Genomic DNA, 27,805 nt, shown 5'->3' with positions numbered 1-27,805 from the left:
TAATAACAAATATTCTTTCTAAGAGCTGCCACAAAGATACAAAATTTAAGCCATGTTTGACAGTCTAACAATCTTAGACAAGAACTAGACTTCTATGATGCTGGCAACATCCAAACATAATATCTGAAGCAGTCCCCCAGCATCTCTAATGGTAGGAATAGATCAAACTCTGAAGCTTCTCTTTCCCACTACTTTTGGATATAATAAGGGTCCAACCTTACATTGCTAAGATACGTTGTGGATTCCAACTCTCACCAGCCCCGAATAGTACACCCAAATGGTCAGAATGATGGGAGCTGGAGTCCTGCAACATGAAGAGGGCCCAAAATGCCCCACCCTTTTCTCAGATGAAAGACCATCAAAAGTTGTCCAGCTACAAATACAATAAATTAAAATTCTTAAGTTCCAGAATTACTTACCTGTCACTCTGCTTGTTACAGAAGTCATTTCTTATTTTATCTACTATAGAAGTTCGGGGAAGAATGTTCGTTTTGTTTTTTTTCTTGGCATCACACTCTACAACTACAATTAACCAATCCATAGAGCTGTGAACTTTCAGAACATTCTGCCACTTGGTGATGTCATCTTTTACTGTAGCTTTGTATACTTCTGTGTCCTAAGGGTATAAGAGATTAAACACAACATCAGGTTTACTGAAACATACTTGAAATGCTTTTTCCTGGAATGCCAGGGGGTGGGGAATTCTAAAACTATCAAACTGAATTTGGGGGGGAGGAACTCTAGTATTTTCACATGACAGATCTCTCTGTAAAATATTCTTCAACAGTTTACTTTAAATACACACTGTTAACGCTAGTTTTGCTAACTAGATGAGGCATAATTTTAGTTGGCACAGAGTTCCGCTTGCCCCTGAGTTTAATAAGTTCACCCACAAACTATAAGAGAAAGCAAAGCTAACTACAAATTGCTTAGCTGTTAGTTCATGTTTTAAAACACACACCCGTACTTACACAGCATTCTGTCCAATATATATGGAGAAAGGGAAATGTCAGAAGAGCTTTGTTCCCTTCTTTAGGTAGTAGCTCTTCTTTAAATTGTACAAAATTAGATTCCAGATGAATCATCTTAGGAGCACGCCCATAAGACCTGAATAGTATACAGAACACAGATATTGCTACACACAGAGCAAAGCTGAGAAAAAGAAAGCATATAGGGCAAATATATTGGCTACGGTAAGATGGCAATACTCAGTTCAGAAATCCAGATGCAGTAGTACAATGTATTTAAAAGTTGTGTAAACTTACCTTCTCCTACAAAAAGCAAATCTGAACTTACAGAAGTGTTTAATGGAAGACATTCCATTTTTTGCTTACCATGAATCTTATGGACAGTTAGAATAGGTGAATGCTTCCTTTTCAAGTGATTTCTATTTACATTCTTCTATTATCTTAACACATATTCTATTCTGAAACAGGAGTTACATTTTCGGCATCCACCCAAAACTTTTAGCTAGAATAGTTCTACTTTTAAGACAATGAGACAGAACAAAGTAAAAGGTGTAACAATTGTGAGCTACTTCACAGCTCTGAAAACTTGCAATGTCTATTCCTTCTAAGTTTCTAAACTCATCTCAAGTCTTGCCAAGAGACTGCCAGAGTGCATCATTGCACTGATTCCTTGCCCAATGCATATAATGAAGAAAAGTGGTATTACCTTCTCCATTCCATGGGCTCTCTTGGGAGTTGCTGAGAAAGTGTTGGATACAGAGAACTGAAGAGATTCTGATCACCAGCACCTGAGAAACAAAAATATAAAATTCTGAATATTATTGTGACTATCATCCATTTAAGTTCCAATTATTTGACATTTTTGACAATATGCCTTAGCTATTGGCAGGTGTTGAACAAGAATCTAAAGGCAACATAAATACAATTAGGGGTTGTATTCAACATAGTTCTAAGGTGAACGTTCCATCAATGGACTTCTCCTTGCATAATAGAACATTATCCCCTTCTTCTCCCACTGCGTCCCCTTAAATCTGTTCTGGGGGTCTCCCAACACCTCAGAGCAGATTTGGGAATGGCATTGAGGGCACAGGAAATCCCACTGTGCCGATGCTAATTCCTGCAACACCGCAACTAAGTTCACATAGAAGAAACATCTCAATATTGGATAGGTCACTACCTAGCTCAGAGAATGATTCTTACTTCACAAAACTGAGTTTTTGTGGAGATGTTCAGGGGCTCTTTTACCCCTTAGGGCTTTTTCCCTACATAATTTTTGTACTTGTGTGTAACTCTGAATTACTCCAAACCTGTACTACTCTCTTGCATGTACCGTAGATGGTGTGATTTTGTCTACAAAAGCCTGAACACAGGAAGATTCAGTATTAATATATGAAGTAAAATCATTATCAGTTGATAACTAATATTTAATTGGCTGCACTAAAAGTTTTCTAAATTCTACCATGCCTATCATTTTTGGGCACAGGAAAAAAGTACTGCAGCTTTGAGTTCTAATGGCACAATTTTAATGTTTTTATTTTAAAAATCTGGTAAAAGTAATGATAGAAAATGACCAGCTCTGTAATTTTTCAGTAGAAACTGTCCTTCCAACTACATTTTGCAGAGTACTTAAAACTGTAATAGCTTTTATAACTTTGGTTTGGAGGAAATGGATGCTGAATAGGAAAACTGTTTCTCATACCACATCATTTAAGCTCTCCTTTTCCATCAGACTATGAGTCCAATGAAAATAAAATGCATGTGCAATAATCATCTCACTATTTCTTTGAATAAGTTTCTGTCAGGAGCAGCAATGTTCATCTTACTGTCATCTTTGCAATTATCAAGTACGAGCCATTGCCAACATGTTAGAAATTCTCCAAATCAGTGTACTTCAGTCTCTCTGCCAATAAAAGATTCACATTATGCCAGAATAATATTCTGCTCTGGCGATCCCTTGGATTTTTAAGAGCCCAGTCCCTTGGATTTTTAAGAGACTAGTCATTGTCCTTCTGCAAACAGTCGAGAATGCTGGGGCGGTCCTGCCACCAGGCCTTTAAAATCAGCTACTGCACAGGGTGTTTTAAATCTCTTTTAGCTCTTAATTGTTTTACTCTCTGCTACCTGGGTTTTCAACTACATCATATTTTATTGTTTTCATTATTAATTTTTAATTTGGCTTATTCCCCGAAGTAAACTGCCCCAAGAATTCTGTTATAAGTACGCCTATAAATAGCGAACAATAATGATGTCAGCTATTACAATAGTGCTCCAATACTGTAGTCTTTTCACATGTAGGGGAGGGAAGGAGTAAAATACAGGGTTATGATGAGAAAACAAGGAAGAAAGCGCAGAGTGGCTGGGTATCAGTTAAAGGGCAGATAGGATTACAAAGTTATTTACAAGGCTGGCAGATTAGGCTTTGAGAACAGAGGTTCATTAATGCTAAGTAAGGATTAACATAAAAGTTGTGGTCTTCCTGCAATAGTGGGAATGTGCACAAAGAGATATCGGAGTGATTAGTGGGATGTTCTAAACAAGGCAACCACAAAGCTGGAAAAGCAGGCAGTGGCACTTAGCATTTTGTTGGAAAAGAAGTGTAGCAATGTCGCCTAAGGCTGGGTTTGCAAACATCCTCTGTGTGAAACAAACCTCCAAAATTATGCATACAGAATAAGCTACATATTTTATTGCAAGAGGCCAAGAAGGAGCTATGGGCTGGAAGGTTACAACTACACAACTTGGAGAACTAACTGCACAAACAGTTTTACACTAAATCCAAATGCAGTAGCAAAAGAACACCAAGATTATATTGGAAAGCTAAAGAAAGACTGAGAACACGTTTGACAACTGCTCCTACATTTTCTACGAAAAGTCCCATGACAAAAACACAAGTCAAAGATTGACACTTTGACAACACCTTTTGTTTACTTTCATTTTTTTCAGCTAAAATAACCCCCAAGTTATCTTGTAATAAATTAATGCATCTCATATTTTCAAATAATGCACAATTTCCACTTTGGACTTTCTCGCCAGCTATTTGCAGATAATGGATGAAACTGTCAACTAAGGTTTTAAAATTATGTCCCGACAATTTCTGTGGGAGTCTTTAAAACCATCTCGTTTAAAAAGCATTACACACATTCCCCAAGTACATGAGGGACTTTCCCACATAGTAATAAACTGCTGCACGTCCCCAATATGGGTTTGGAGGTCACCATGTGACACTTAAGGTCTTATGCAATCAAAGCTCGTTCCCTTTTGCTGTGAAGCAGCAAAGTGCTGGTATACAACCTATCAGTGTAACATATGTATGCGAGAGGTTCCTTACTGGAACACATTCGATCCAATTGCTATGGCCATCACCACTTACTGACAGGAGAGGATGTGAGATGCCTGATTAGTTTCTTATTCTTGCTTTGAGATGATATCACTCCACCAACCCCACCCCTCCTAAACCCATGGCAAACTTTGGCAAATGCCAGTTCTCTAGCTGGGCCCACCATCATTATTCCTACCACCATCAATATCGCTCAGTTCAGTAGTAGAGGGTACCGGAGGGGGTGCTTTCAACCACTTGCAACCAAGTGAAGATGCCTGGGCATCAGGAGGTGCATGCCTGGGGATCATTGCATGTGGACTGTTTTCACACATTAATAACCCATCCTGTAGAATTCTATCAGTTATATTTTATCTGTACAATCAGAATGGATTTCTAAAACTATTTTTCTGAGCAGCCTGAGCAGGAGCAGTCAGCATTAAGAAAAAAAGGCATGAATAGGCCAATATATATGTGGACTGTTCCTGGATCAAGTGACTTTTCTCCTTTAAGTTCTCAAAATTCTTAACCTAGCTCAAGGTTGCCATCTGAACTAACCCAATGTTAAACTGATAATCAATCACAGTCAGTAAATCATTTGAAGGATACGACTTTATAGAGCTGTCTTGCCGAGAAATGGCAACAAGGCCGTCCGTTTTGGCAACTATAACCTTGGTTTAACCGTTTTGGCGCCCAGCTTATATATCCAAGTTTCTAACACTGGTGTGCACAACAGGCGCAGAGAACCCTGTGGTGTAGCTGCCTGGCTATTGCAGGGCTGATATAGAGAGAGCAATCTAAATCCAGGAATCAACACTCAACTACTGATGCTGCTTCCCCACCTTATTTCCTCCTTCCTCCTTATTTTAAGAGATCATGATATATTGCTATATTGCTATATAGCTGGTGATATATCATGATGTTGAAAACCTGATATTGCCAAGCCCTAGAGAGAATCAAAATGTTGGCAAGATGGTCTGATCCAGGAGGACTCTTAAAGCTGTTATGATATATCAAGTGTACTTTGCTCACGGTGCATACACTGAGAATCAGCTATAAATGTCAAAAAAACAGACATTTGCCCTACATTTTGATATGAGGACAAGACAATAATGAAACACACAAATTACTGTTCTGCAAACAGAAAAGTTTATTGCAGAAGGGAGGCAATTTTCTCCAATTCCCCCTATCAATCTCCCACATTATCTGACATAAAGGGGATCCCCAAGTCTCCAGAGCAGATTTTCAGGGGGCAAGGAGAAGGAGGAATCAACAAAAAATCAGCTCCCCGCCCGCTTCCTCTAGCAGTAGGTTCCTGTAAGCAAATTACATTCACAGGAACTCTGGATGCAGGCCACTATGTGTTAGTCACCAGAGGAGGAGGAGAGGAGAAATCAGCAGTCAAATATATTTACATTTGCAATAGAACAGAAACAAGTAATAATATATAGCATAGTAGACAACTCCAGATGTTGCTGAACTCCCACCTATCAGCCACAGGCTGCACAGCCAATGGTCAGCGATAATGGAAGCTGGAGTCCAACAGCATCTGAGGACACCACACTGTGCTATCCGTCTTGCTATAGTTCAACCAGCAAGCCCAGGAAGCTCTCACCCTAGCAGGGAGCGCTGCAATTGCTGCCGCCACCAGCAAGCCACACATGAACTTCTTTGTTGTGTCTCAGAGGACTCAGGTGTGCCTGGGTTTGCAAGGCCTTCAACACAGCAGGTTTGAGACAGGTACGTAGATTAGATGTTTTGTGGTGAAGTGGTAGCTAGGTCATATGTTACTTGAAATTTGGTCATAATCAGGCTTGAGGATCAAGTCCCTGGCCTGTACAACCATGGCACAGGGGCATTCATCAGCTTTGCTGCTCCAGAACTCTCCAAAACGTAAGCATCATAATCCTTCTGAACACACCAGGCTTTAGTGACCAGATTAAATTAGTACTTGATAGATCTATACTGATATTTTCAATGTGTACTATTTTTGTATTTGGGTCTAATGGGATTTTATTTTATTCTGCTGCTTTTTGTGTTATATGACTGATTTTACCACTGCTTTTTATGAAAACTGTGTTGCTGTTTTATCTTAATGCTCTGTTAAGAAAAATGTTAGTCTGCAGACTAGCTTTAGGTTTCTTGTACTATTTTTATGGTAAGCTTGTGCTACAAGTGTTTTCAATGATAAGATTAGATTTTCTTAAAGTGACTGTATTATGTTTTAGGGCTGCAAGTTGCTTTTTAGATGCTCTTTGGCAGAGATGTGATTCATGAATGGATACATAAAACAGTAATGTCTGACCAAAATACAGTACCTGAAACAGAACTGGCTAGAAGTCTAAAAAAGATTTAACATTACTTTTAGGTATTTTCTCTTTATTTGAAAGCATTAAAGGAGGACATACATCATCTATTTCTTTCTTGTACATTTGTAAAACTGACCACTGAGCAAGTGATTGTGAAGGCAATATTGCAACACTACATGCAAAATATCTACATACTTAGAATAATAAAAAAGGCACAAAAACTAGTTTACAGAAGAACAGACAGGAGCACTCCAAATGCAAAAATAAAAAATAAAATCACTCAGTATCTATTACATTCAAAGAAATAGCTATTTTCTGTTGATTTCAACTATGTATTGACATTATTGGTAGCAACAGATAAAAATAGAATTTTTAGCATTCCCCTGAAGAATTTCACAGCTCAACCTAAGAGGTTTACAGCAACTTGGTATTTCACCTTTTCTGAACAGTCTGCAGAAGTGCAGCACACAGAGGAGAAGCATTCCTCCACAGCCTCTTCTTATCACCCCTGTATACTTGAGTGTTCTATATTTGGCACTTTAGATGTGCAATGTGAAAATCTCAAATGGAATTTTGGTTTATAGAGGCAGTTTCAATTTCAATGTTAAGTCTATGGTTCCTGAACCGACCTTCTCTGGTATAGTAGCTTAACAGCTAATTACTGTCCTACATCAGATTTAATTGCTGAAATACAGGTTTGCAGGGTACACAGTCAACAGGATTAATAAGAGAAATGTACCATATATTCTCCGTTTCTAGGGACAAGATGTATAACTGGAGGCAATGGAACACATGGGATACCGAACACATGGGATACTCACGGGTATTCTTGCACCAAACACATTTCTCATAAAAAGAGCTCCTGAAAAGGTGGCACACAGTAAGCCTGCAACTTATGCACATTTAACTTGTGTGCATTCAACTCTATGTGCTGGGCAGAATTAAAAGGGGGTTGGATGGGAGTGGGTATCTGGGGGGAAAGACTTTGGCAATTAGACCTGCCACTGCATCCAATGTGTTTCGACTATGCACAATTTTGGCTTGAGGCATGAATCCCAGAATATAACCCTTGTGTAAGTTGAGGCTTACTGCATTGACAATGTAAAATACTGTATTTTCCAACGTATAAGACGACTGGGCGTATAAGACGACCCCCAACTTTTCCAGTTAAAATATAGAGTTTGAGATATACTCGACCGCAGATTCTCCACCCAGCGTATGAGAATGTTTTCCTGGATTAAAAAGTAGTCTTATACTCCAGAATATACAGTAAATAGACTACCAGTTGTGTCATCTGTTACGCAGGGGCAAGCCGGGATATGTGCCTAGCAGCCACTCTCCTACCTCCTCCTCCTTATTGTAACTGGTCCTTTCAGAACAAATGATCTTATAATAAGTGTGATGAAGAAGAAGCAGCCCTACATAATATGAGTACTAGATGTTCCTCCTCCAGTATTCTGCACTGCTGGCATGTTCTGCAAGCAGTGATCTGCTTCTCTTCATGCTATACTATCATTGCACTGTGGCATCTTCCTTTAAATATAAAATTTACCTATTTAGTGACAAATTTACTCCACTGGTGTAGTGAAGGCTGAGGATTGAAATTTTCTATTTAAAAATCCAGAGCACTCTAGGACAGGCACGTCCAACAGGTAGATCGTGATCTACCGGTAGATCACTGGACGTCTGTGGTAGATCACTGGCTTCCCCAAAGAAGCTCAACAACTTTGGCTCCCCTAAAAAAGCTCATTTTTTGCCCTGCACCCCGCAAAAACAGGGATTTCCTTCTCCCTAAAAAAAGCTCAACAACAACTTTGATCTGAACCCCAAAAAAGGGGGTAGATCACTGCCAGTTTTTAACTCTGTAAGTAGCTCACAGTCTCTTGGGAGTTGACCACCCCTGCTCTAGGAGAAGCTAGAAACTGCCTATGCGATAACTTGTTCACAATATAGCAAGATGCTTCTAGCATGAGGCCAACCATTGTTTAAAGGCTTTTATGAATGAACCAAGCATACAGTTTTGTTCTACTCACTTCCCCAAGCAAAGCAAATTCCAAAAAAACAGTCTGTTCCTTTTGGATGATTACTGGAAACTTAAAGGTAAAGGTAAAGGGACCCCTGACCATCAGGTCCAGTCGTGTCCGACTCTGGGGTTGCGGCGCTCATCTCACTCTATAGGCCGAGGGAGCCGGCGTTTGTCCGCAGACAGCTTCCGGGTCATGTGGCCAGCATGACAAAGCTGCTTCTGGCGAACCAGAGCAGAGCACGGAAACGCCGTTTACCTTCCCTCTGGAGTGATCCCTATTTATCTACTTGCACTTTGACATGCTTTCGAACTGCTAGGTGGGCATCTATACAATCTATACAATCTATGTACAATCTTACATCTGTACAATTCGATTTATGTACATGGGCACAACTGAGCAGGTATTACAAGGCTGGAGAAGCAAGAAAAACAGAAGGAAATACTTACCTCCGAGCTGCCACACCCTAAATCCTCTGAACTGCTTTTGCCAACCAGTGATCTCTTTTCAGCCTTTCAACTGGATCCAAAACTCAAAATGTCTGTTTTCAGCTTTACTGCTCCATACAAGCTCACATTCAGTTGGCAAGCCAGTTTCATAGTCTCTTTACACTGTGAAAGTGGGCATGGGAACTTACCAAGCCAATGTTACGTGTTGACAATTAACTTTCATAGAAAGTTGTCAAATCATGCCAAATGTAAAGGAACGATTTGAACAACAGAACAGCATGGATCATCATCCCATTAACATTTAACCAAGCATTCCATTCCAGAGGGAATGTGCAAAATTATTGGCTTCTTGTTCAGATCTGCTGAAGATTCCATGAGTTGCCATGCCCATCTCTTGGAGCAGCTGAGGTGGTTGACTACTGCTACTAAGCTTTGTAAGTGATTTCAATTCTGTATTGTTTTATTCAATGTATTGCTATATACCATTATGTTGTTAGTTACCCTGTGCTCCTGTTTGGAGGAGGATCATGATACAAAAACAGCGTAATAAATTCTAAATTAAGAAAGATGCATTTTAAAAAATTATTCTGTTTTACTAGCAGGCGATAAACTAACACACAGAAAGTAACTCAGATAAATTTTCTCATAGGACACAACAAAGTTAATAAGACAAATCCAGCAGACACAGCATGGCTGTAACAGAATCAACATCCTGGGGTGTTCAAAAAGAATCCACTCTTTGAGTTTGTGTAATCAGAAATCAATGTATTCGTGTCTGTAATTTTCCAACATCTAATATCTAAACAGGCCCACTAGGACAAATCTCTGCCTTTCTTGCACAACTTGCTGAAAATTTTAAACTTTTGAACAGTACGCTAAGAGTAGATTCTAAAATTTTCTGCCAAGGGAGTGTTTTTGGAAAGACTCTCATGAGGAAACCCACAGGGAAGTAAAAGGCCACATAGATTTTTCCAGCAAAGACTCACAAGCAAGAAACAGCATTCCAGAAGCACTCCCAGCGAGAAAACATTACACTAGGTTCACACCAAACTGAAGAATTCAAATAGGCTAAAAATAATGTTGAGCTCGTACAATTTAGTAGTAGCATCTAGAAATTATTTCTTCTGAATGTGTACTCAAAAATTACTACTATAGTGGGTGGTAAATGAGCCTACCTACATTTAAAGCCACCATTGTGCCTCTTGGTTTGGTCCTAACTTTCATTCATTTCAAAGCTGCCACATTTTAAGTTTCAGCAGCAGCTCTTCCAGTTCTGATACAGGACAGTGTTTAGTAGAACTGTTCATGACCCCATTGCTATTGTATAACCCCTTGACTGGAATTCAACAGGGTTTCATTTATTTCTACTTTACCTTCAGTGCTAATCTGAGTTTGTACAATAAATTAACTTCCTGGACACCAATGGTTCAACTATTTAGTGAATGGCAAATAGCTTTGAACATAATTAAGAGCCTATAAATAATTAAGAAATAATTAAGAGCCTAGGGCTTGCCGATCGGAAGGTCGGCGGTTCACATCCCTGCGATGGGGTGAGCTCCCATTGTTCGGTCCCAGCTCCTGCCCATCTAGCAGTTCAAAAGCACATCAAAGTGCAAGTAGATAAATAGGTACCGCTCTGGAAGGAAGGTAAACGGCGTGACCGTGCGCTGCTCTGGTTCACCAGAAGCGGCTTAGTCATGCTGGCCACATGACCTGGATACTGTCTGCGGACAAACGCCAGCTCTCTCAGCCTATAGAGCAAGGTGAGCACTGCAACCCCAGAGTCGTCTGCAACTGGACCTAATGGTCAGGGGTACCTTCACCTTTACCTTAAGAGATGAACCAATGGTGCAAAACCCCAAACAGAGCTAAGGTTTCTTCTCCTGGCTCTACTTAGTACAGGCAACTCCCACTTTCTGTGTGTTCAAGGCACGTGTGACTGCTGATGTGCACGCGGTTTTCAGTCCTGGGAGTGGATGGAATGGGGCAGGGCGGAGGCAGAACGCACATGCACTATAACCCAGAATGCAACACCCATGAAAACGAGGATGCAATTATCTGATTGCTTGTGTCTTCCCTCCCCATTATTCTCATTCTCAGAAACTAACTGCATTCAGACACGATGTTGGCCACTGTTAACAAATTAACTACCGGTAATGCACACAGCTCAAACATTTCTCCTTTCTCTTGATCTGAAGCCAAGGTTTGTTCTTAGCTTCCCAATTATGGTTTATTTTAGAGAAAAAAACCACAAGTGCTGGTTGAGACTGGGCTGGTCACTGTGTGGTTTGTTCCCCCACTTAACTAAGCATGGAGCAAGATAGCACCAACATGCTGCCACCACTCACACACAATCTAATCTGCCTAACTATACAAAAACACAAACTATACTCATGCATGTTTTAGCATAGGTGGCTTTGCCTTACATGCAAATGAAACCACTGACTCTTGACTATGAATGTTCACAAACAGTCACCAATGCTTATTTTCTCTTTTACTGCAAAATTAACATAGTTGCTCTTCTGGAATTTGTCGCTGTACACACTGTATTTGGAATTCACAATAACTAAACTGTTATCACTCAGAATTCACCAGAACATGCCACACTGTAGCAAACATATTTACAGAGTTCAGCATGCAACAGGAAAACATTAACTCCACTTACACAGCCAAACTAATGGTCTGATGGTTCTAAACAGTTTTTGGTTACCAATTTTAGAACTTTTCAAATAATAAAATGCTACAAATGCAGAACTTCTTTTCTATAAAAAATTATATCCAAGGTGTTTGATTTTATCAAACTAGCCAAAAGAGAACAGCAGTATTTCTAACTTACATTTCTCTAATTAAACAATGGGACAGCATGGACACAATCTAGGGCATGATATTAAAACAAGACAAATTTAGTTTAGCTCTTGCCGTAGGTACTCAGGAAAAAATATCACAGTATTGCACTTCCAACATGTATTTGTAATTCAAACAGATTACTTATAGTGAGAAACTTCACAAACCAAATAATTTTAATATCCTCAACAGATTAACAGTGCAACCTAGTCCTTGAGTTTTCTGCCTACATGACAATGGAATTAATATGAAATCTCTTGTGCTGGCATAACTCCAAGTTGTAACACCACTGTGAAGTTGTGATAGCATAGTGACATTCTGTGTTAGAATGATAGCGTATGCATAGCATATGATAGCATAGTGACATTCTGTGTCAGACCTTGTGGGGGGCTGGAGTATATTTTGGAGGGGGGAGAATGAACAAATTCCTATGCCCCACAAATAATCCAGAGATGCATTTTAAAGAAAAGCACATATTCTACTCATGTGAAAACACCATGCAGGCCCCACAAATAATCCAGAGAGGCATTTTAAATAAAAGGACACATTCTACTCATGTCAAAACACGCTGAATCCCGGACCGCCCGCAGGCTGGATTTAGAAAGCAACTGGGCCAGATCCGGCCCCCGAGCCTTAGCTTGCCTACCCATGCATTATACAAAGAAAGTACTTGAGACAAAATAACAAACAGCCAAGGCTGATACCCAAGCACCCAGGAAAAAGCAAATGGATAACACTTGTGATCGCAGTTATTCGACTTCGGAACAAAAACAAACACCCACCAAGAATTCCAAGTTGCAACTAGAACTCCAAGGCAAAGCATGCTCACAGGTAAGAAACAGACTGCCAAAACCCTAGCCATCGTCCTTCAGCTCCCATAGTCACCCCAAGGAATGCAGAGAATTCCTATAGCCACAGACCACCTACTAACCCCCTTGCAATATGGAAAATTTGGGGTATACTAGCTAAAGAATCCCTGTCCTGTCTTAATCAACACAGCTCTGGCTCTCATTTGCATCTGCTGGTCCCAGGGAACTAGTATAAGGCGTCTGGAAGTGTGATAGATAAGATCAAGCTGCAATTAGATAGAGGAACTGCGGGAATAGAAATCTTCTGATCTAGGTGAAGTACAGGCAACTCCCCATTTGCACAGGAGTTGCGTTCCAAGTCAATGCACAAGTCAGCCATTGCATTTGTCTGTTCTGCCCCCCCCCCGCCCCCTTCAGGGGTCGAAAGCAGCACACACGTCAGCAGTCTCATACAAAATGGTTGTTCCCTAAACATAGTGATGGATGGTATTGCACTCCTCCTGAAGGCCAAACATACAGCTTGGGAGTTCCTCCCATATTCTATATTATCTATGGCAGTGCAGGTTGCATTGTTCCTAGAACAGCCTTTACTAGTTTTCTGATTTGGTACTAAAGTGGTTATTCCCTCTAAAGCCTAAATGGTTTGAGACCAGATTGTTTGAAGGACTGCCTATACAACTTCTAAGACTGGCCACAGAGCCCTTTATTGCAGGCCCACAGTGAAGATCAATTAAACTTCACTGCTGTGAAACGCCACCTCATGGAATGAACCAACCCCTATTTGCCAGCTTCTTCAGCCTCTTTTAAATGGGCCATAAATACCATTTTTATTTCAGTTTGCCTTCCATTGTTGATGTTGGTCTGAAGTTTTAAAACTGTTACTGCTCTGTGTTTTACTTTTGCTGACAGGTTCAAAGTTCACATCCCCTTCCCCCTTCAGTCTTATCTGAATATAATAACTATGGCAATTTGGAAAGATGAAAACTCTGGATGGAGTTATATTTGAGTGCCCCTCTCTTGCCAACAATTGACTTTCTTATAAAATGAATCACAAACTCTGGTGCCAAGAGTTAAAACATGGTGAGATTTGAGAAGTATCCGGCTGGTCCAGGAAGTTACCCAAGTTCTGAAGCTGCGTTCTTCTGCGCTTATGTAAAAAGTAGTTATAGCACAATCCTGTGCTCACTTAATTGGAAGTAAGCCCTATTAGACTCAATGTTCAATTAAAATCTCAAATTAAATGAGACTTATGAAAAACATTTTCAGAACCAAAGAACAAAGTGGTTAATACTTACTTCACAGAAAGCAGTGAAGTCCGATTTTCAATGTAATCGTATGCATGTTTACTCAGAAGTAAGTCCCAGTGACTTCAACGGAGCTTACATCTACAGAAGTGTGCATAAGATTGCAGCCTCCAACTATCAGTTTTACTATCATTAGTAAACACCAGAAAAGTGAAACAAGCAACCTTTTTAAAAGTGCTAAAATATATATTTATTAAAAGGTGATCTGCAATACAGTGGAGTGTGGATTAGCAAGTAACTGACAGAAACACAGATGTTGAACCTTATATCCATACTCAAGAAAACAATGCTTGCATGTCATCACAAGAAATTACAACTGACAGTTCAATCCACAGTCCATATAAATTTAAGAATGACCTGAGAGCTGGTGAAGTGAGCAGGGACATCCCTAAGATTACATGTTTCTAAGCCATACATTTCCCAGTTGGCATTAGGCACATGCATATAAAGATACACAATCTTCAATATGGGCACAATAATATCCTTACTTACCTTTCAGGGTCATTGCACAAAATGTTGAAATAGCACGCATGTAGTGTTTTGAACACCCTAGAATGTTTTATAAATGCTGGTTTTATATATGCTAATTTATTTTGTACAGGCACACACATATATAATGCTAATATATCTATAATAAATAAATAATTTATTATTAGCAGAGAGCAATTTAGTTATGTCAATTTCAAATGAACTAGATCACCTTTAATCTACTTTTCCCATAACAATATGGTTCGACACTGGGTTAGATAATCTGGAGTTTATATTCAACTAAATTTTACTCAGAGTAGAACCACTGAAATTATTTAACATGACTAAGTTAGGCCATTAATTTCAGTGGGGTTACTCTCAATAAACTTAGCTGAAGAACCCATGTAGATGTTAATTGTCCAATTTTATGGAATTGTTTTTTGCTTTGTTTTTTAAAAAACCCACTATGTTTTTAGTACTACAAAACATCTGGGTTGAGAGACATCACAGTGCTAAAAAAAACTTCTGCATGATCTTAAGCACATCTACCAGAATGTTAGTCACTTACTGGCCCATGCCCAAATAGATCAGTACTCCTCCCAATACACCCTGCAAACATTATCACCACTCTTCTTATTTAACATAAGCAATATACAACGTAACTGCATACAGCCTCAAACACATCATGTGAAGGAGAATACTGCTATCTTCTCTTTATATTTGCAAAACTGAGGCTGAAGAACTGTGGCTTGATCAAAGGCTGCATCACATGTCCACATAGCCATGCTTTCATTGTTGTTTACTCTGATGCATGTCCCCAAAGACACAAGCCTATTAACATCTCCTTACAACAATTTAACTTTGGGGGGTTTTTAAAAATCAGGCTGGAAGGAAACAGGAGAAATTTTCTTTAACATACAATTTACATTGTTTATAGTATTTATTGCTACTTCTTTATGCCACAGAGCAACCTAGTTAATTAGACACTTTAGACAGCCTCAAGCATTTCGCAGGGCCCCATCTAATTCATTAGGAGAGCAAGGCCAATTAAACCACTGGCTAATATGTAACAGAAGACTATACAGAATGTTTGTAGCTCTGAGCTCTCCACACCAAACAACTAAGACATACTACAGTACTTGCACCTGAGGTTTGAAAAACCCAGCTTAGTAACAGACACAGCAACTTGGGTTTACTCCCCTTTTTCTCTCCTTACATTTGGGAGAATGGGGAGGGGAGAACAACCACGCAGTGCAAGGTGTGAAAGAAGCATAAAAATGCACGAGGGGTACCTGCACATCCATCCTGTCAACAATCTGCACATACATTAAAACATGTGCAAACACCGCACATCCCAGACCATATCGAAGATTGGGGGGGGGCTGTCTCTTGGCTACCCACCCAGTCCACATACGCTAAAGCAGTGTTTTTCAACCACTGTTCCGCGGCACACTAGTGTGCCACGAGATGTTGCCTGGTGTGCCGTGGGAAAAATTGAAAAATTACTTTATATATAGTCAATATAGGCACAGAGTTAAATTTTTTAACATTTTCTAATGGTGGTGTGCCTCATGATTTTTTTCATGAAACAAGTGTGCCTTTGCCCAAAAAAGGTTGAAAAACACTGCGCTAAAGGTTTCCGTGGCCAGCAGGGCCCTTGGGTGCTCGAAGGTCTTCCAGACACACGTGCAACTCAGAACACATGGGGGAAGGTGGGGTATTGGGGGGGGTGGATTTCCCTCTCCCTACTCCTGGCGTTTGCAGGAGATCTTCCAGAAGCAGAGTTAAGAGAAAGGGCCCGCCAGAGTCGAACCCTCGCGCGCCCACCGAGGCACTAACCGAGCCCAGCAGGAGGAAAGCATCAGTCCTCCCTCCCTCCCTCCCGGGGGTTTCGTTGTGGGGGCCGGCCCACCGCCCACCTTCCCCTCCTCGACTCTCGGGTCACTCACAGGTGACGATGGGCTTGTTCTCCATGGTGTAGATGACCGGCGGCGCCTCCACCTCCTCGTCGTCCTCCGCCAACACGCCTTCGCCGGCTGCTGCCGGTGCTGCTTCTGCTTCTGCTGCTGCTGCTGCCGCCGCCGCCGCCGGGGCGGGTTCCATGGGCGGGCAGGGCGCTCAGCCCCGGCTCCGGCTCCCCCGCCCGCGCCGCGCCATGGACCCGCCGCCGCTACCGCCACACCTTCCTTGCACGACCTCTCTCGCTGCTCTTCCCCCTCGCCGCCGCCTCAAAAGGGGGGGCGCCCTCCTCCTTCTGCCCCTCCCCCCTCCCAAACCCCCAACTGGGCCCCCCCTCGCGCGCAGCCCCCACAGATGGAAGGCAAGTGCCAGGCTCATCCGCTTCCTGTATCGCCGGGACCCAGCATTACCGCTTCCGGCGGAGGAAGGAGCGGGCGTTAAAGGGGAGGCTCGAGGTGGCGCTGCTGACCTCCGATAGTAATCGGAAGCTTTAAAGGGGAGGACAGAACGCGGAAGGAAGGAAGTGGTGGGTCGTGGAAGAAGCGCAGGTTTCCTCTTTAGAGAGGCGGGGGGGGGGGGGAGTGAGTAGGGCTGTCCCGAGAAGAAAAAGTTGCCACTATGCGAGTTTATTTGTGCAGTCGGTCTCCCCAGTTAATACTGAGGAGGGTTGGCGGGGTGATTCCCTACCCCGGGCAAATGTGAGCATAGGGCGTAATGGCACAACAATAAAATAAAACAATAAAACATTATTATTATTATTATTATTATTATTATTATTATTATTATTATTATTTCATCGCCATGACCACTTACTTAGATTTAACTGTTCTTGTAATATCACACAAAACAAAGTTAGTTGCATGTACATCATTCTTTATTGCTTTGTTGCTGCCGCCTTGCACATCTCTTCTTGACCTTCCAGATCCAGAAGATGGGGCCAGGCTCCTCCCTCCGTCGACAATCAGCTGGCATCAGCCTGCAGCAAAGGGAGAAAGAGAAGGGATGCATGCAGAGCCACTCAATTTGTGCTGCTAAAGGGCTATGAACTTCAGGTGCCTCCTCTCCTGGAGCTATTCTGTCCCAACTGGTCTTTAGAACTTGTAACTAAGAACATTAGCCAGCGTTCATGTATTTTCTCTTTCCTCCCCCGTCCATTTTGCTTTTGTGTTGTGCCCTTCTAGATGAAGCTCAAGGGCAGGGACTGCCTCTTTTTTAGTGATTTGTAAGCTGTTCTGGGAGCCTCATTTGAAGAACAGGGTTAAAATGTAATAGTTCAGAACTTGCAATTTATAGTACATATTAGTTCATTCATATGATCAAGAGGAATGTGACTTCTGGCTCAGATGCCTACTCTAAATATTTGGAACAAAAAACAAAAAAAAATGTTCCCTGCCCTGTATTCATTCATCGGCTGCAATTCATAGAATTGTAGAATTCTATGCAATGCAGGAATCTCAGTTAAATAATCCAAGACAGCTGGCCATCCAGCCACTGATTTAAAACCTTAAAGAAGGAGAGAGAGTCCACCACTTTCAGGGGGAGTTACCCAAGGATCCATTTGGCTGCTTTGCTGAATTCAACATATATGATTACAGCTGAGACCTAAAGATAGAGTGCTTGGATTTAAGTAAGTTCCAGAGTCCATACTCCAATCCTATGTGCAATTAATTACCTGGAAGAAAGGTCCATTGAATTTTCTCAGAAGTGAATACTGTAGATATGTGTAGGATGAGACTGCACCAACATTCTGTCCAAGCACTCTGATCCAGTTGTTTTGCAAGGCAAACTAAAGGCTACTGTTCCTTAAATACAGTATCCTCTTATAACTACTGAACTAAACAAGATACTTTCAGAGTTTGTGTAAATATGCTGTTGATTGCTGCCCAATTTAGCAAGTAGTATGTCTGTGCTTACGACTTGTAAGACCATAGCTCTGCTAAGTGTATGTTAGCACTTCAAATAATCCTACTGGAGCTGTGCCTGATTAATTCAGAGCTGCTTCTGTAAGAGGCATTTGAGAGTGTCTCTAGCAAATGCGAGTAAATCAAAACAGAATAAACACACTACAGTTTCATTTTACTTCAAAGCACTAAGCATAATTACAAATATAATTTTATCACGCTGAAAGCAATTTTTCAATTACAAGACAGTTTGTGAATGGACAATTGGGAAGGTAGTCTACTCTTATATGTTGATAGTGTTGTATAAATAATGACTCGCTATGTAATTCCATTTACTGCTTTGTGTATGTAAACAATAATTTGCTTGCACTGTGCATCATTCTTATTATGCTAGAACATATTTGGCTTAATAAATATATTTGGTTGAAGTTTATTGACCTTAGGGTAAAACATTACATTATACAAAATGAGAATTCAAATAGAATACTTAGAATCGTTCAGATGTAAGGACAGAAAGCTCAAAGGGTAACTACCACCAGCAAGATTAAACCATAGCAGATGGTCATCAGTCCAAGAAATAGCAACTGAGTGCATCAATTTATTGCATCTTTTATAAGTTATAACAGCAAATAAAGATGTTCTATGGGTTACATATTGTGCTTTGATTGGATAACAAGTATCAAACCTTAACAAAGTCTAGGAATTCATTAAGGGCTCTAAGAGAACGAACTCATCTGGACCATTACATAATGGGTAGTTTAATAAATAATGTACAATATTCTCTATCTAGCTTTTGTATATTTTAAAGTAAGGTTGTAATTTTTCTTGATTTTACTGTTGTTTTTTTGTAAATTGCTTTGAGGGTGTGGGTGTTTTTTACAATAAAAAGGTGTATAAATTTCATGAAATGATTAAAATAAACATCCTATTATGCTCAGAGTGGGATGAGAGAGAGAAAAAGACTGCATAGTCTGGAAGAGTTTATAATTTTTTTATTTTTCATTTTTCTGCATGGTCAACTGTAAGGCAACAAGGCCACCTAGAAAACAATTAGAACTCATTTTGATGTCACGCTGCAAGAACTTCTCCAAAAGTTAAATCAATCTCTTCTAGATAATCATGTCAAATATACTGAGACATTCATAGGACAAGCGTAATATACAAAATAGCCTTTTAATTTATTGCCCCTGTTGAAACATTGCCCTGTTTAGGCAACCTGGTGTCAGGTATATGACTTGGACGGCATAAGTAGCGTTTTGTGGAAAGAGACTTTAATAAAAGGGAAGACTGATTTGGGCATGAAGCAGCGCAACAGTGTCAAAAGGAAAGCACAAGAGTGTTCTTAAGAATTAATTCTGGGTAACTTCCAAAGAGGTCAAATCAGCTTCACTTCATGTTTCATCATCATATAAAATATGAGCAACTACCTCCCCCGCACAAAGGTCTTAAACTGTTTCTCAAAGAAGAAATGTAATTTGGGGAGAGTGCTAGTTCCTGGGAACTTGGTGGAAGCTGATAAAACTATCGATAAAGTTTTTAAGCAAGAGCATGCAAGACCTGATATAAAAGGAGACGTATACACCCTCCGCAAGTAAGTATGCAGGTAAAAATTGTTTTAAAACAGCTGAAAAGTAAACAGAATATCGTTATACTATGGCGGGGGCAGTCTGGATGTGCTCTGGGTGTGTCTACAGTGCTCTCTGTGGCATTGCTTCCTCCATCTCTTGCTTCTTGTTCTCCCATTATTTAGGCTTATACTCCTTCTGTCTGCTACCCATTTTAGACTCCTAAATAGTCCAAGTCTCTTGCTTCTCCACAACTGACTTCCAATCTTTATGCCTTCCAGCTGCCCTTGATCTCCTTAGCCACCCCATCTGACTACTCTGCAACTGAGCTTCTGGATCATTCTCAACCTTTCGTAGAGGCTGAACAGGCAGAGCTCTCACCTTCGTATGTGTGAACTTAAGAGTCTTCATAAGCTCATATCGGAGGTCGCCAATTTCCCCTTCAAGGCTCCCCATAATCTGATGGCATGACCTATTCAGTCTCTGGTTCTCCAGCTCCATTTGCTGCTCAATAATGCTTCTGCTGTTCAAGACTGCTTTTAAGCTACTCCATCATCTGTGTTTGGTGCTCTGCTTGCTGCTGTATCTTCAGTTCAATGCTTTTAAGCTGCTGGAACATCAAGTTGGTCTGTTCCAGGAGTGTTGCTGTTTCTCTCACGCCCCAAGAAACACAATCCTACTTCCAACATCAGTATTGCACATACCTCAGTCTCTGAGCAGTGGGAGACTTCAGAGGTGTTGGCCAGGACTGTCCCACCCATGAGGCTGTCCCACCCATGAGGTGAATTGAGGTAGCCACCTTGGCTGGTGGAAGCCCAAGAGGTGCCCCCTCATGGGTGCCTTGCCTGCTCTGCCCTGCCACCACCACAACCACTGGTGGAGAAGTGGTGCCAGAAACAGAAACAGCTCATTGAAATCTTATGAAAGCTCACCAAGATTGCATGAGATTTCAGTGAACTCTTGAGAGATCTTGCTGGGTACAGCCACACAACCAAATAAGGGAGGCCATGGAGACACTGAAGTGTGGCATGTTTCTGTTTCACCTCAGACGGTGAAATGGAACAGGACATGCCACCCTGGTGCCAGCACACCACAGGTTGGGTTTCCTTAGAATGAAGGTGACTTGATGGAAGACAAAAGACAAACTGATTAAATCACCTATGATACATTGGGTGAGAGATATAGGGCATAATATAGAATTGAGTACATGGGAGAAATTGTGGGGTGGGCAGGAAGATCTGCCCCTTCTTGAAGCACCACTAGCTAGTAGTTTCTATGGCAACACACCTGTACTTGACAAACCCTTTAGCCATGCAGAGATGCTTAAAAGACTTTGCTAAGGCATTAACCCAGGAGAGAGCCTGGCTTGACCACTTCAGCAGTTCCTTCTACAGCCAGGGGTAGTGTCAAAGCATTAGCTTGTAGACCAGGCTCCAAATCCCCACTTGGAACATGAAGCCAGGGGTGGAGGAAGGGGGTGGTGGGGGCGGATCTCCCCAGGTGTCACCACTGAGGGGGGGTGACAAAATAGCGGGCGGCACTCACCGTGGGGCCTGCAGCATGCCCAAGCCACGTGTCTCTTCTGGGAGTGATGCAGTGGCTTGGGCACCCCGCAGGCTCTGCACTCCCCAAACGGTCCGCCCACCGCCTTCCCCTCAGCTGTAGGGATCCTGAGTGGGAGGAGGCAGGCATAGTCCTCGGAGGCCCTGCAGGCAGCTAACCCCGCCCATGCGGGAGGCTGGCCCTGCCCTGGGCGCGCTGCCCCAGACGCCCGATCGGCTTGCTCCGCTGCTGCATGAAGCTCCCTAGGTGACCTTGGTTCAGTCATCAATTCTGAGTTTAGCCTAACTCACATGGTTGTTGGAGTGAGAGTTGGAAAACCAGGTAGGAAGGGAAAATGAATGGAGCAGGTTGAGGGTGTGGCTAGCAGACTGGGACAGTAAACAGAAAGCCCTGCAAGCACTAACATTTTATTACAGGTCGCTCCTTATGTAAGCATATATTATCAGTTTGTGAGGAAAGGAGGTAAACTTTAGGAGAAAGGTTTGGATGGGAAGACATGAATCTGCTGTGTTTTTAGATATTAAAATGCTGCCAAGGAACATTTTAGTTTGAGCTTGTTTATTGATCTTGCAATGAGAACGACCCAGGCCTTCATAATAAATTATGAATAAAATCATTATGCAAAACAAATACAATCTCATCTTTTAAATAATAATTCTACCCTCAGAAAGCTGAGCGGATATGTTGCTGCAGCTTTCAGATAAAAGGGGGGAAGAAGAGGAGCACTCTATGTGGAAAATACCTAAAAAGCACAATCTGTTAAGCTCAAATCTGTTTCCTCTCACTTTGCCTCAGCTGAATTAAGATCAAAGAAGGTTGCTATGACTAAAAAGCATATATCCCTATGAGCATTTGTTCTGTTTCTTATTCTGCTCAGGGTTCCTGTGGTCTATTTGCTGGGCTGCTGTAACTGTCCTCTGCTTGCCAACCTTTTTGTGGTCTCTAAGAAGTCGACAGTAAAGAAGAAAAATTAAAGCCACACATGCAAACCTTGTGGTCTTAAACACACTGAGCTGAACAGTGTGCTTTTCTGTTAGTCATTTCAACTTCCACATCTTAAAAGGTTTCTATGGCCAAATTGGGAGACCAGTCTGTAGCATAATCCAATGCATGACCCAAAACTAGGGATGTGAATCCTACATCCTTCTAGATGGTGTTGTCTACTACAACTCCCCTAATCCCTGGCCATTGTCCATGCGGGCTGGATCTGATGGGAGTTGTGGTCCAACAACACCTAGCAATCCACAAACTTCCCATCTCCAGGCAGCGCAACTGTCCCTTTTAAGGAAGGGCACCCCAGATTTACAGAAACCACCCTGGCCTTCTGATCCCAATCCTGAATGTCTCATTTTGGACCCCGTGCTCTGGCTGAAAGATGGAACCCCTCTTCTTCTTCCTTCCGGAAGCTGTGCTAGCTTCCAGAAATGAACCATGGCTTCCAGAAGTACGTCGGCTGGAAAGCAGAGTCACTGCGGCCCTTGAAGTGGCTGAGAAGGTGGGTGAGTGGAGGTGTGTAAGGGGCCTTCAGTGGGATGGTGATGGGGGGAAGTGGTGAGCTCTGAGGGAGGGAGCTGATAGCCGAGAAGGAGGCGAGGCCTGGGTGAGTGGGGGCGTGGCCTCCATCAAGGTCATGTACTGATTTGTCTCGCTAGGATGTTGGAGGGTATGCTATCTCCGGCATTTAAAATAACACTTGTGGTACACAATCAGGAGGAACCGCAACATATCAAAGAGTGAGGCATCTTAAAAGCCATGAAGAAGAAGAGTTTGGATTTGATATCCCGCTTTATCACTACCCATAGGAGTCTCAAAGCAGCTAACATTCTCCTTTCCCTTCCTCCCCCACAACAAACACTCTGTGAGGTGAGTGGGGCTGAGAGACTTCAAAGAAGTGTGACTAGCCCAAGGTCACCCAGCAGCTGCATGAAGTACAGATAGATTTAAACTGAGGCATCATATGCTAAGTAGCACTGTGCTGTTAGTCCACCACGGAGGAGGCTATAACAGGGAAAAGCCTATCCTGGCTGTACATCTGCTGTTAATGTTCCTGAAGAAGGAGGACCTCCACAGAAGCATTGTTCTCCCCAAATGGAGCCCAATATTTCTTGGGCTATGTGTTTAACAGCGAAAATAAGCATGTCACATCATGGCTGGGCATCCCCTGCCCTTACAAAGAAATGTTCTCTGTGTGTAGAGGGTCAGGGGGTTGGATGTGTAAAGAAGAAGTGGCATTTTGTTTTCCTACCTAAACTTTCTACCTGGTCACCAACAGCTGCTTAAAACTCCCTATGTAACAACTAGCAGTAGATCAGCAGGTAATATTGCATAGTTTGTTATCGCCATCTATCGGCCTCGGCATGCAATGGCCTCTGAAGTTTAGATCATGGCAGTAGAAGGGGAGGGGGAGGAGAACACTTTTTCTTTTTCTTTTTAACAAAATTGTAAAATATTTCCAGCATACCCTAAAAGATTCAAGTGCAGTCCAGAATAGTATGTACATGCCAGTCACCCCAAACTGGGCAGAGGCAGCACCTCGCATGAGTGGAGCTCCGTTTGTTCAAGGTGCCTCTGCTTGATTTGGAAAGATTTTCCTTCCACTTTTCTGCTATTCCCCATGCCACCAGCCCCTGCTATTCAGGACTCCCCCAGAGGCTTGGGAGTGGGGAGAGACAGGAGAGATTCGTGGTGTGAGGTCTTCCACTCCTGTACCTTTGCTTCTTTCCCTGTGCATAGATCTGCACTATGGGAGACAGTCAGGTTACCCATTCTGGATGGAGCTGCACTCTCTTTGAATGAGCAAGTGCATGGCTTGGGGGTAGATACGTATTTGACATCAGAGGTCCAGGTGCCCCCTGTGGCTAGGAGGGCATTTTATCAGCTTCACTTGGTTGGCAAGCTGGGGTCGTTCTTGGACAGAGATAGTCTGGCCATTGCAGTTATTGTGTTGGTAACATCAAGGCTGGATTTCTGCAATGTAGGGCTGCCCTTGGTTTTGGCTTTGAAGCATCAGCTGGTGCAGAGTATGGTGACCAGGCTGCTGGTGAAGGCAGCTGGCTAGCAATATGTGACACCATTGCTGTCTGTCTACTCTGAGGTTCAAGGTCCTTGTATTAATTTACAAAGCCCTGAGCAACTTTGGCCCAAGCTTGATCACAGAGATCAACTGCTGAAGCATTGTTGGCCATTCCTCAGTCTGGCAAGGATTGTTTGACAAAAACAAGAAGCTAAGCCTTTACTGTCATTGGCCCAGTCTTGTGGAAGACACTGCCAGTAGCAGACTGTGCAAACTTTTAAATGCCTGCTGAAAACCTTTCTATTCCGTCAGGCTTATGCAGGCGATTAAGAATACAATACATCTCTCCATAATAGTTAGCCGATTTCTGATCTTAACATTTTTATATTGTTTCCATTGCATTTTTATCTGTAAAAGAAAGAGAACTCTGTTGCGTATGTCAGGTTTCGCGCTGTTGCGATTAGAAAGAATGTCTTCTCTGAGACCATGAATCTGGAAGAGACGGCTGACATTTGTGAAGAAGACAATGGACCTTATCATTGCAAAGGAAAGTGAGCATGAGTGCATCTAAGAAGACAACTAGATGACTAATGTAAATTGTTTTCTGGGGGTATGCATGGGTTCAAAGATGGGTCTTGTCTCTGTGCAGGTTTTTAAAAACGATGTTTCGAAGTTTCTGTGTGCTTTGTGACGCAATTCGGGTTCCAAGGTGCACTATATAAAATAAAGCTCTGCATTCCCCAATCACTCTTATGGGTAACCAAAAAACAGCTTTAACTTCCCATTCCCCCTCCTTTTGCTAAAGATTATGAAATTTGCAGGCATCAAGTGGATTAAGCCTACTAAATTGCAGGTTCTAGGGAGTGATAAAAGGGACTTGCAAATAAAAGGGACAGCAATAGGCCACCTTCAACAATCCAATTTAGTTTCATACTTCCAAAAGTGGGGTTCTTTTTCCTATCTTAAAATAATATATGGGCAAGTGTTGTGTATTCTTGCTTGTACTTAAAATAAAACACATTCGCAGCTTTACACTGGTCAGTTTAGCTTTCCCAGTGCTTAGTTGTGTTGGGAGAATATGCCATCCAACTTGGAATGCAGAGCTGTGGAGGATTTTTGTTTTTAAGCAGGCAGGGGACAATTGATTAAAAAAACAGATTATTTTTATGTTGTTAAATGAAGCTTTAAACTTTTAAAAAAACAAAACCTCTACTGCTCTGCTCCAACCACAATAATCCAGAGCTCCTCTAGTGCTCTGCAGGCAGAACTGAGAAAGCCTCACTTCTCCACAGACCTGGAGTAGAGAAGTGAGAGACATGGAAAACATATACCGGTATACTGTATAGAACAGAATACAGAAAAAGTGGCAGCGCAAGAAGCTTTGTGGAGTCTCGATCAGACTCATGGTGCTTTGTTGACATCACACTTTGTCCCAGGGAATGGTAAAATCAGCCCTGATACAGAGCAGTTGCAAATCCCTAATACTTACCCTCATATATTCTTGTTGTTTGTTTAGTGTAGAATAGTGGTTAAGAGGCTGAGCTATGAAACAGAAATTATCTAATCTTGGCTTCTGCTGGGAACTCACCAAATGGCCTTCATCTCATCAGCATGTTTCAGCTCCAGCCCCTTGGATGTACAATATGGACATGATGATAAAATTGATCCAATTTTACAAGGAAGTAGTAAGGATTACAGAGTGTATTCCAAGGCGGCAATCCTATGCACACTTACCATGCAGTAAATACTTCTGAGTAGACATGCCTAGGATTGCACTGTAAAAATGCTAAGGAGTACGAGGTGCATATTTCCCCCCTGCTTGCCACCCATTACTTATGAGGGCTTCCTTTAACAAGGGTGGAATTACAAAGGGAACAATGGAAAGTAAAAATCCAGCGAATGCAATCGAACAATAACGTAACGGGAACTGCTGCAGCTTTCTGTTCTCATTAGGTACTTCCAGTGAGAATTGCAGATCTTGAACAAATGTGATTTATTGAAATTACATTCTTTGGAATTTAAAGCACGGTTGTCATTTGACGAATACAAATTTAAAATAAAAACATTGATAATGTAGTTTTGGCAGCTGCTGAAAATTGCACAACAAACATTATTGAAAAGATCTTATACCAACATAAGGCTTATGCTTCAAAACACGATGTGGAAAATGTTTCCTCTTTGCGTCAGCAAGTACTGCAGTAAAAGAGAGAGCGCACTTTGTCCTGGAAACATTGAGACCATGCCCAATTTCTCTAATATCTGCTGGGATTCTCGAAACCTAGGATGAGCTAGGTTTGATCCAGCAAGGCACTTCTTATATTCTGAAGCAAGAGTGCACACTCGGGATTGCAGATTACTTGTGGCTCGTCTGTTTCAAATAATGGCATGCCCTCTTGCTGTAACACATTATTAGGGGGGTCACGGGAATCCTAGTAAGCAGATCCCTCAAGACTAAAGTCAGCCCAAGTCCTGTTGTAAAGTGCTGGGCAATGGGACACCCAATTTTCTAGTTGTTAAGTAATGGGGTGAAGGTGAATCATTAGTTCTTACCGCATCAAATTGACATTGACTCTGCAAGTGTAGCTAGACTACAACTCCCATCAACCCTGACTACTGCTCATGCTGGCTGTGGCTGGTGGGAGTTGTGGGTGTTCTCCAAGGCTTTGGACATTGCTTCTTCCTACACCATTCCCCTTCTTTATCTACAGGTGTCTTGAGATCACGTTCTACCCTTTGCCCACCTTACAGAACATGGTGCAATATAGGAGCTAGTCAGAACAGCACATCCTGGGTATGAGAGAAGACAGGTGTGATATCTTTCCCACAGAGCAACCTTTGTGTCTTCAGTACTATTGAGTTCAAAGGGGCTTACTCCCAAGTAAGTGGATCTAGGACTGCAGTCCTAATTGCAGAGTACAGCACTACCGGTAATTGCTTATTTAAATCATTTGTTTTAAAATGTACCGGTTTGTTCTTAGTACCATCAAAAGAAATAAAAGGTCAATAAAAGAATGAGAAAGTTGTAACGTGTCAGTTGTCGCTTTGCTATCAGATACACCCCTACTTGCAAGCTTGCTTCTAAAACTTTACGACAAAAGGAAAGGGAAATAGGAGAAGGGAGAGTTGAAAGGCTACGGGAAGATTTAGATAATGTTTTAAAGGATGAGAAAGAACCTCAGGATTCAGTTCTAGAATTTGGCTGCAGCCAGTGTAAAGACCCCAGGGAGCCAAAGTGTAGTAAGGCTAGAGTCTTGGCCTAGGACTGGAGAAAACTGGGTTCTAATCCCTATGCCTCCATGAAGCTCATTAGGGT

The 27,805-nt window shown here is 41.9% G+C and overlaps 1 protein-coding gene across 1 annotated transcript in view; it reads right to left on the bottom strand.

Moving 5' to 3' along the window:
* The window catches only part of TRAPPC10 (trafficking protein particle complex 10), a 42,993-nt gene extending 26,347 nt beyond the window's left edge, over positions 1–16,646 (bottom strand). The window contains exons 1-4 of the mRNA XM_033147118.1: positions 16,441–16,646; positions 1,675–1,756; positions 972–1,107; positions 420–616 (exon numbers count right to left, since the gene is read on the bottom strand). Of these exons, the coding sequence (XP_033003009.1) occupies positions 420–616; positions 972–1,107; positions 1,675–1,756; positions 16,441–16,594 (569 nt within the window). The 5' untranslated portion in view covers positions 16,595–16,646. The remainder of the gene's footprint in view (positions 1–419; positions 617–971; positions 1,108–1,674; positions 1,757–16,440) is intronic.
* Between the last annotated feature and the right edge of the window lie 11,159 nt (positions 16,647–27,805).

This window comes from Lacerta agilis, chromosome 4 (genome assembly GCF_009819535.1).
Source record: "Lacerta agilis isolate rLacAgi1 chromosome 4, rLacAgi1.pri, whole genome shotgun sequence".
In the NCBI taxonomy this organism is placed as follows: Eukaryota; Metazoa; Chordata; class Lepidosauria; order Squamata; family Lacertidae; genus Lacerta; species Lacerta agilis.
The sequence above is the reverse complement of the archived record's forward strand: the minus strand, read 5'-3'. Positions and strand labels throughout refer to the sequence as shown.